Source organism: Caloenas nicobarica, chromosome 21, assembly GCF_036013445.1.
Source record: "Caloenas nicobarica isolate bCalNic1 chromosome 21, bCalNic1.hap1, whole genome shotgun sequence".
Lineage (NCBI taxonomy): Eukaryota > Metazoa > Chordata > Aves > Columbiformes > Columbidae > Caloenas > Caloenas nicobarica.
Window position 1 is genome coordinate 3875275 of NC_088265.1, and position 9652 is coordinate 3884926.

The 9652-nt window shown below is 51.4% G+C and overlaps 2 protein-coding genes across 2 annotated transcripts; both read right to left on the reverse strand.

Moving 5' to 3' along the window:
* Nucleotides 1-183: 183 nt before the first annotated feature.
* Nucleotides 184-1337, reverse strand: C21H1orf74 (chromosome 21 C1orf74 homolog). The gene has a single exon (XM_065649661.1). The coding sequence runs from the start codon at nt 1299-1301 to the stop codon at nt 468-470; it is 834 nt and encodes a 277-aa protein (XP_065505733.1). The 5' UTR covers nt 1302-1337; the 3' UTR covers nt 184-467.
* A 368-nt stretch (nt 1338-1705) lies between these two features.
* IRF6 (interferon regulatory factor 6) lies at nt 1706-9159 on the reverse strand. Its single transcript, XM_065649494.1, has 8 exons — nt 9087-9159; nt 5626-5802; nt 4519-4723; nt 3949-4071; nt 3699-3845; nt 3091-3483; nt 2575-2693; nt 1706-2259 (listed from the first exon to the last, which is right to left on the reverse strand). The coding sequence occupies exons 2-8, from the start codon at nt 5797-5799 to the stop codon at nt 2038-2040; spliced, it is 1383 nt and encodes a 460-aa protein (XP_065505566.1). The 5' UTR covers nt 5800-5802; nt 9087-9159; the 3' UTR covers nt 1706-2037.
* Nucleotides 9160-9652: the final 493 nt, after the last annotated feature.

The following is a 9652-nucleotide window of genomic DNA, read 5'->3' on the forward strand; positions in this document are numbered from 1 at the left end:
CTTTTGGAGCTGTACTGTGCAGGTTTTGTGGTAGCACTTGTTCCTCGTTCAAGCACAGGCTCAGCTCCAAGGCAGTGCAAGACACCACCTATCATGAGTAGTAAATATGATATGGAGCCTACGATAAACTTCACAAATTCAAGATACTGTGGTGTTTGATTTTTTTATTAATCCTCAACTGTCCGCAGCAAATAAATATACCCTACCATTCCAGGGCATACTTCGCAGTCAGGATGGAGGCTGCAGAGCAGCTGTGAGTCGGCACATCCACACACTGGTCTTCTGGGAAGTACACGTTTGATTTGCAACTTGCCTACAAGGTTGGGGGCCTGAGATTGTCATAATTCAGCCTTTAGTGCCCAGGGCCTCTTGAGAGCCTCAGTGGGCTGCACGCATGGGAACCACATCTCTGGCTTTGGTCCCTGATGCAAGTGAGAAATAGGCGAAAAGGTCTGAGTTTGTTCATTTTACAAGGCAACCGCTGGAAGAGACGCCACCTCGCTCGAAATGCAGAGATCTACAAAGTCACTCTGTGCACCAAAGGCCTCCTTCAGCTCATCGCACCAGGCGTCCAGCACCTCTCTCAGCTCCACGCACAGGCTCTCCGGGATGCTGAAGGAGTAGATCTGGACCCTGAGCCCGTCCTTTATCCTGGGGCAGGAGGCCTGGACCGTGAACACCCTCAGCGGTGTCAGCGCCAGGCAGTTCTCGGCACCCTCCTCCATGGAGAAGGTGTACGACGCCGGGTAGCCCAGCAGCACCCCGACAATGGTGCAGAGGTTCCAGCCTGCGGGGACAACCTCGCTGGAGGACACGGGGCCGGTGGCCTCAGCGGCTCCTAAGTGGGCAAGGAGGGCGGCGAGGTGGCCCCTGATGGCCTCGGCCTCCGCCGGCCCGCAGAGAGCCGGGCGCTGCCGCCCCGCCGAGACATCAACGAAAGGCGCGGGGTGGGCGCGCAGCACGGCCGCCAGCCTCCGCTGGGCCAGCCCCGGCTGCAGCAGCAGGGCCGAGCCCTCCATGCCCAGCAAGTGCAGGCGGCCCGGGGCCAGCCCGGCCTCCCTGAGCCGGGCCAGGTACCGCCGCAGCTCGGCGGGGCGCGCCGCGCCGCAGTCATACAGCAGGGCCGGCTTCAGCCCCGCCGCCACCGCCAGCACCTCCCCAGCCAGCTGCAGGGCACGGCCCGCCGGGAACCGCCACCGCCGCCCGGCCCCCAGCTCCTCCCGCGCCGCCGCCACCAGCGCCGGCGCCGACACGGCGCTGCCCGCCGGGCCCTCCACCCCCGGCCCGGCCGCTGGGCCCATGGCCGCGCTGCGCTCAGCGAAACCACCGCCGGGCCCAGCGCTTCCGGATCGGCCTCGGCGCTGGCGTGGGTGGGAGCCCGGGGCGGAGCGCTGCGGCCCCGCCCGGGAAGGCCGCTCCGCCCCGGCCGAGGCCCAGGCCCGGATGGAGCGGCCTTCCCAGGCGGGCCCGGGCCCAGGCGGAGCGGCAGCTGCTGTCACCCTCAGCCAGAAGCACAAAGCCAGCTCGCAGAGCGTGCTTTCAGCTTCTGAGGGTGTGCAAGAGTTCTTTATTTTAAATACGTGTGTATGTTTTGTGTGTGTACGCATACACAAAAAAGCAGGCTGGAAGAAGTGTCAGCCTCCCAGCTTGCAGCTACAGACCAGTTAAAAGAGAGACATAGACAAGGTGATATTCTCCAGACGGTTTTAATAAAGCACAGATATTTTTTTTTTTCTTACCTCTAATGATGAGGTATTTATATACAATGTATCAATAGCAGATTAAAAAAAATATTACAGAATTGAAAATCTGAGCTATACATATCAGTCGCTTAAGCAAACAGCAGGAAACAGTGAAGGAGCTAGAGGTATTCCTGTAATCCCCTCCGCTTTGCACCACTTCCAAAACGAAAGACTGCTGAAATTGAATAAAGATGACCAGATTTACAGACTTTATTCGGATTTAGGCAAGGCACACGCGTTAAGAAAGACTTCTCTCTATGTACAACGTCAGCCACGGGGCACGGCGGAGCGAGCGTCACTGTGCCGGCAGCGGCTGCGCCATGTGCATGGCGGGGGCCGGCATGGGCCACCCCTCCTGGTGGTTCTGCAGCAGCCGGTACAGCTGCTTCAGGTGAGCCACGATGTTGTCCTTGATGTCGGGCGTCGAGATCTGGAGCCGCACGCTGCCGCTGTCAAAGGAGCGCGTGAAGTCGCCGGAAAACATTTCGTAGATCATCCGGGCCACGACGGGAATGACCTGTTCGAGAAAGAAGTCGGTGGTTTTAGCCTAACGGTCACACAGCACGCTCCTGTTGTTTTGCAGGAATCCCCTGCCCTGGATGCAGGGGGTGGTTTCCACTGTAACCCAAAGCACACTCACAGACCAATTCAGCTCAGCACACGTAGCATTTGTGTTTGCTGTGACAAAACCCACCAGCCCTGTTGGTGTTTCCTGGTGTCAGTAACCACGACAGAGAAGAACAAGTCTCTGGTACCCGTGGGCATCAACCCAGAGCCAACACACCGGCCCCAGCAAGGCCAGCGTGTGGCACTTCAGAGCCTCAGCTCCTACCTGAACCACGATCAGCTTCCTCTCCCTGGGCTTTCCGTCAGGCCATTCTTCTCCAAAACAGAAGTAGATCTCATATGGTGGCTGTTTCTCAATTTGTCCTTTCTGATGGGCAATCAGCTCTAGGAAGGAAAGCAGAATGCTCTGGTGTTATCTGTCTTTTGTTTAGAAACACCACATCCCACCCCATTAATCATCCCAGGTTTCACCTTCACAGTCCTTTGCCAGAGCTGTCCCTTACATTTACAGTTACAGCTTATTTCTTGCACCCAGAAGAGCTTTCTTTAAAAGCAAGGCACACCAGTGCTTTTGGAGCACTAAATGAGCGCATGTTCACTTTCTTGTGATGTAAACCTGCTCCGTGATCCACTGAAGTCAGGGAGGTGGTGGCCCTTACCCAGGCTCCACACAGGAGCAAATTAACTGATGCATTTAGGCCGATCCTCAGTGCAGACCACCCTTTCTAGAAGTGCCCAGACCAGTATCCAAAGCTATTTTCCAGAAGCAGAAGCTACCTACCGCTTAGGAATGTCTCCAAGCAGAAGAGTTTAACTTTCTTTTGCCTCTCGATCAAATTTGGTGTGGTGGAGGAAGGTGCACAGGGACCAGACCAGTACACCTTGCACTGGCAAAGCCGGACGGCGTAGATGGCATGGCCACTGACCTCCAGGATCAGTCCCCTGTCCATAACATCTAGCAGCCGACTGGTGAAGATCTTCTGCCTTTCGTTGGTGATTTGCTCCGTTCCTGGAAACTTTACTTGCTCCAAACTGATAGGCCCAAAGAGCTCTTCCTGGTCTGGCATGGGACCCAGCTCTCCGTAGAAAAGTCTGCATCCCTGCGGGTTGCTAACAGTCGTCGTTGGTCCAGTCTCCTTTCCTCGATATTCAAACTTGATTTCTAGGTCTGTCACTGAGAGAGAAACTGTCAATATGGCTTTTCCTGGACCTTTGCATTGGCAGCAGAGACACACCACGCAATCCACGCTACAGTCACAGGGATGTTTAATCTCTACACATTTCTCCACGCTAACAAGCAAACAGCCACAGAAAAATAGTCAAAGCACTTTTTTTTTTTTTTTCTTTTAAGAGTACAATGACAGAAGCACTACAAATCCATATACATACTTGGCAGAGAGCTGATCCAGAGCTCTGGGCTGCTGAAGAAGTCATGCTGCAGTGCAGTTGGTGGCATTTCCATATCCAGAGGTTCATTCTTTGGCCACACAGCTTCAGAGCTGCAGTTTTCTGCACTGGCTGGAGCCATTGGAGAATCTAAAGAGAGGAAACAATTCTTCGATAAACCAAGATTTTATTTCAAGCATGTACCAATTTACAAGCAAATACCTTCACTAATACATTAGTCTATGCCACCAACCATTGATATTAAGAAATGGAAATGTCTCTTGAATAGGGACATGCTGAGACTGATTCAATTCTTCCTCCTCTTCATCATCAAGATCATTATCCTTTTCATCCCAGGGAGCCGAGCCAGTGGAACCTGCAAACAAGCACATCCTTGTGGGCAGCTGAGCAGTGTGAAACTGCAATGCATTTCTTGAAAAAACAATGTAATCTTCATGTTGGCTTTGCACAATGTTGGAAATTTGTGTATTTTCTGAATATAAGTTAAAAAAAAGGAAAATTCTGAACTGTACAACATACTATTTCAGTTTAATGTATACATCTAGAAAGCTAAGGATACAGAGAAACTATTGCCAACATTGGACTCTTTAGCAAACATGCAACTGTGTACAGCTTTACTAATTTTAGTACAGGTACACTAGGGTTCAAAGTCCTCTTAGTTTAAGTACAACCGGGCTTACACATAGCAGCTGCTTTCTGCTGCGCACAAAGGCAGCTCGAGAGTTAATGCCGCGGAGGGAAAGGAACTTGCTCTGGACAAATGCCTGCTCGGTAACCAGCCCTGTGTCAGCAAAGCCCTCACCTGGATTAATGATTGATCCCTGGGACTGCGGGATATCGCACACTTCATAAATTTTAATAGGATTCATAGGCACCTCCTTGGTGCCATCGTACATCAAATTAAATTCCCGGCTTTTGTTAAGAGCACATCGGAGCTGGGCTTTCCACTTTGCAGGGTCTGGCTCATCGACTCCTTCCTGGTACTTTCCTGTTTCCACAGCCCAAGCCTGGGGACAAAGTACACTGTGATCAGTCCAGCCCTTTCAACTGAGCAGCTTTTATCAGAAATCAAACTTCCAAATTCGCTGTAAAATCCTTCTCTTGCAGAAGTGTTAACTACAGCTCTTCTGATAACAGTAACGGAAATTCCTGGTTTAATAGCTTTTCCCATTAAGAGAAGGGGAAGGAAAAAAAAAGATGTAAATCCAGATTTCCAAAATCCATTAGTAATTCTGAACATGCATCTTCAGACAAGTTACGGAAGTAAAAATTGTACAGGACTGTGCACTGAGTTTTTCCGGGTGTCTCAGGTACAACATCAAAAGCAATTTTTGCCAGCGAGCCGTACCCTGCGTGGGAGGAACGGACTCAGTTATGATGGAGTGGAAGAGCAGCCACAGACACGCAGCTGCTCCTCTCCCTCTCTCACCCCAAAATCAGACTATCAGTCCAAGATCCCTCTAAGGCAGCAGCCAGAAATTCCTCAAAGGAGCGTAGGACTTATAATTAATCCCGTGGGATAAGAATATTAGGGACGGCAGCAACAAGTATTGGAAGTTTGTGGTGGACCTCTTAAGATTTAGGTAACAGTATTTAATGGTTTGCTGCTAAGAATAAGCCAGCTACCACATCCTAAACTGAGCAGATGAAGCAAATAGCAGCAATCTTCCATGCAATCAGACATTATCAGGTCTTTGGTGGTCGGAAGGGGTTAAAGAACTCAACACCATTTCAGGCAGTGCCAAGCCTGGCATCCAGGTGCACAAAGTAGCTTTTCTGAGGTCAAAGAAACAGGACAAAATGTGCCTGGAAACAGCTCCCGAGATGCCTATCCAGCTCTTGGGCCAACAATTCAGCCCTTTGTCTCTGTTTAAGAGCCGTGCTATAGCGGAGCTCCCTCCTCCCTCACCTTGAAGATGGTGTTCTCCTCCTCGTGCTGCGGGCTGTGCCGAGTCGCGTGTTTCCAGGGGATCTGAAACCGCTTGGCCTCGCGGTTGAGCCAGATGAGCCCGGGGTACATCCCGCTGTCCACCTGCGCCACCAGCCATGGCTTCAAGCGAACTCTTCGCGGGTGTAACGCCATTGTCTGCAAAAGACAGGGGTAATAGAGGACCGGCTGCTAAAGGTTAGTTCAGACTCATATGCTTAAAAAAAAATTAATTTAATGCAAAAGGACCCTATGCCGTGTTACTGTTATTATCTGCTACGTTACTGCGCACTGAAACCACTAATTCAGATTCAGCTCAATGACTCCTCTGCCAGGAGGAGTTACAAACTCATCACGAAGCAGGTACCACGATTTTTACAAGAACAACCCACTATTAAATATTCCAGTAAGCAGAGACGGCGCGTTATTTGTGTTAACCGAGGGCGAGCCCCAATCACACCTGAGCTGTAAATGCTGCGCAGGAGAAAAAGCCACAAACAAGCCACAGCAAGAAGAGGCAGCAGAATTTCAAAAGCCTCTGCGGACACCTCAGTGAAGGGGCCGATCTCATCTAGTTCTTCCTCAGTCATGTCAGATTTGCATCCAGGAGGAGAAAAACCAACGTGTGCCAGATCAGAGGCTTTTGCCCCAGTTGAGGTAAAGGTGGAAACATCAGGCTGAAGTGGAGGGAAACATTTTACTAGAGACAGACGTTCCTCTTGAAAGTCATTTCATGACTTTTTCCTGAATGTGTATAATCATTCGCAAACATCACTGACCTGTAATAACCAGGATGTTTATCCAGAAGGACATGAACTGCAAGTCTGCCTGCACTCGTGCTAAAAATCAAGTGATGTTGACTTAACGTTTAGGGCTTTTTTTTAAAAAAACAATGCTGTAGTTAAGTGATCAAAGCTGGGTTTGGTTAAGTGGCCCTGTGTTGCTACTACATTTGCAGCCAAGCAACAGTATTTTTCTTGTGCAGAAGTCAAACAAAATTAGTGACTGTCCCTCTGCAAGAAGAGGCAACATTTGGTATCTTTAGATTTTGGGAGGGGACTTCGAAACTACATGTGTGCTTAGAAGGTGTATTTCCCATATTCATTTGTAAATCTTGAAACAGATGTGGGAAATTACAAATATTCCCATGAATAAAGCAGTTACAGGATAAGTAAAACCTTTGCCATAAGCCCTAAATCCTGCTGCAGGAATTACAAAATGTGTCTAGTAGCAGAGATGGAGAAGATTATAAAATCCTATCTAAGAACTAGTCTAGGAACAGGTTTTATTTGTTCAAATACCCTTTCAGATGCAAATGTTCACACAAAATTAATCTGAACACAACTTTATCTGTTAAGCAAAGGAAATGTTCAGATTCAATTGCAAATCATCTTTAAATGATAGTTTGAAAATGTACTTCATCAAGGACGTGGGTACATCAGCAGACTGCTTCCCAGGAGCTGCACAGGATCCGATAGCAATCATCAGAGTCATTTCTGTGCTTCTGAAACTCTGCTGTATTAGTTATCCATGACGAAAATGCTATCAGAATTAAACCTCCAGTAGTGTGTTTGCAAAGACACAAAGTCCAGGTTAATCCTGAACTTAGAAATGAGGCCAAAAGCTGGTATTGATTTCCCTTGCAAAGAAAAAGAAAATCATTCCAACAAAAAAAATCCTAACTAAAGCTTGTCTCTACAACCTCTAATACTTTACAAGCAGCCTCCTCTGCTTCTAATAACATATGCTGTGCACACGCACATTTGCGAGACCAGGAATCAATTCAAACCAGGGAGGAAAATTCCTGCCTCTCCCAAACCGAATCTATTTGGTCACACGGAGGGTGAGCTGGCACCGCTGTACGAGGTTTGAATAGTCCCTCGGATCCCAGACAGCGTCTGTCAATACGCGACATTACAATGCTTTACGACCTTTTATCGCCAATGACTTGTTGACACAATAACCAAGAGCAAACCAACTTGAATCCCATTGCTCGGCTCAGACGGTGCGTCAGCCTCTTGCAGCCTTCAGTGGGGTCCAGTAACGTCGCTCCGAGAGCTGCCAGGTGGGGTCAGGGAACGTCTTCACGCTATTAATTGAATTTCCAAGGCTCAGCCCTCACGCAAGACTCCTTGGCGCACGTACTCGGGAATCCCCCACTTTGCTTTATTCACACTCAAACCGGCTGGTGCAGAGGGGTAATTAGCGCATCCCTGTCCTGCTGATGCATCTCGGGTTAGCGATATAATTATTCCCTGTACTATCATTTTGTCACACACTTTTCCTTGGAGGGGAGACATTCACTCCAACAACTCAAGCAAATTCAGGAACGAGTAGACACCCTGCAGTGACTTCTCCCACGGCCGCAGATGAGTGACCAAGGTCAGGGACAGCCCCGGTTCACTGCGGTGACTCTCGGGGCTCCGGCGCGGTGCCAGCCGGCGTGACTACACACAGCGCACCAGGAAACCACCACCTGAAGCCCATCCCGGCCTTGCTGCACAGATGCTTTCCCTCTCCGCCTGCACACCCAAGTGTATTTATTCCGTGCTCCCGCTCCACCCTGTTCACGAAGCCTCTAAAGAAAGAAGGGATCTCCTCCAGGTTCATTGCTGCTGGACCACGGACCTCATTCCTTGCTCGTTAACTTTTTTAAATTACATTATCCTGTACTTCATGGATTTGTATTCGTGTTTTTCAAAGACGAGCAGCTCAGACCTTAACATTAGCATTCCCACAAAGGCTGAATTTTCATCTGAGTGTCCGACACTTTATCACCTCCCTACACCAGGAACCTATAGCTCCCATGTTTCAGAGATCTATACGTCACTTTTCTCTCCACACATCACTTTCCTCGCAGCCACCCGCAGGGCAAGCGACGCACCTTGAGCACAATTAACTCTTACAATTCACACTCCTTGCGCCCCAATCTGGTAACCCCATCCGTGCCCGGACAGCCCATTAAGCTGGGTTGTTACAGATAACTTGGGTTCTCAGGGTGGTAACAGCTGTGGTCCGAAAACAGCTGTTGGTGAACAGAGCGGCGGGGCAAATATTACCCTTGCCCTAACTCTGGGCCTCGCTTTACGCCAACTTGAAAGACGTAGCCTAGGGCTAATGCAGCACAAGCAGCGGGAGCAGGAGGGGAAGGGAGCAATAAATAGACATTTTCAGGGGGATTTACCCTCCCGCCCGCCTTCGGAGCCGGGCGACCCCCCGCCCCGCCCCGCCGCCTCCCTTCCAGCCCTGGTCGAGCCGCTCCTGCCGGTCCCACGGCCCCGCTGCCCCCGCCGCGTTCTCCAGTTCCAACCGAACCCCCCGGTCACGCCACGGGAGCCCCGCACGGAACGAGGCTCCACGCAGGGCGCGGTTCGCATCGCGGCTCCCCCCACACACACCCCCACCCCCACCCACCGCTCGCCTTGCTCCGCGCAACAACTCACCCCGTTCCGGCGAGCGGGGAAGCGGCTCCGCTCCCGCGGGGGGCTCTGGGCCGCCCCGCGGGGCCCCCCCACGCGTGGGCGCAGCGGCGGGGCGGGCCGGGAACGGGCGAGGGGAGCGCGGCCGCGCCGGGGACTCGGCGGCCGCTCCGCCCTCACCTGCCCAGGTGCGCCGGGCGCAGCCGCGCCGCCCGCTCCGCCCCCGGCCGCGGGGGTGGGCGCCGCTCCGCGCCCGCGGGAGCTCCGCGTGTCCGGCCCCCGCCTCCCGCTCCGGGCTCAGGGGCGAGCGGAGCATCCGCGGCCTCGTCGTTTGACCACATTTTTTTTGTTTTGGTTTGGTTTGGTTTTTTTTCCGTGGAATATTTAGGAAAGAAAACAAAATAGAAAGGTCTGGGGGGGTTGATTGTTTTCGCAGTTCGAAGCATATTTGGCCCAGGCGATCCTCAGTGCGGAATAAAGACCAAACTTAAAGTCAGCTATGATGAGCGGAAAGCCACGGGCAGGCAATTTTCTTGGTTTTTGGGGTTTTTTTCTGAAGAAGCTTAAAAATGATCCTTTTCCCCACTTCC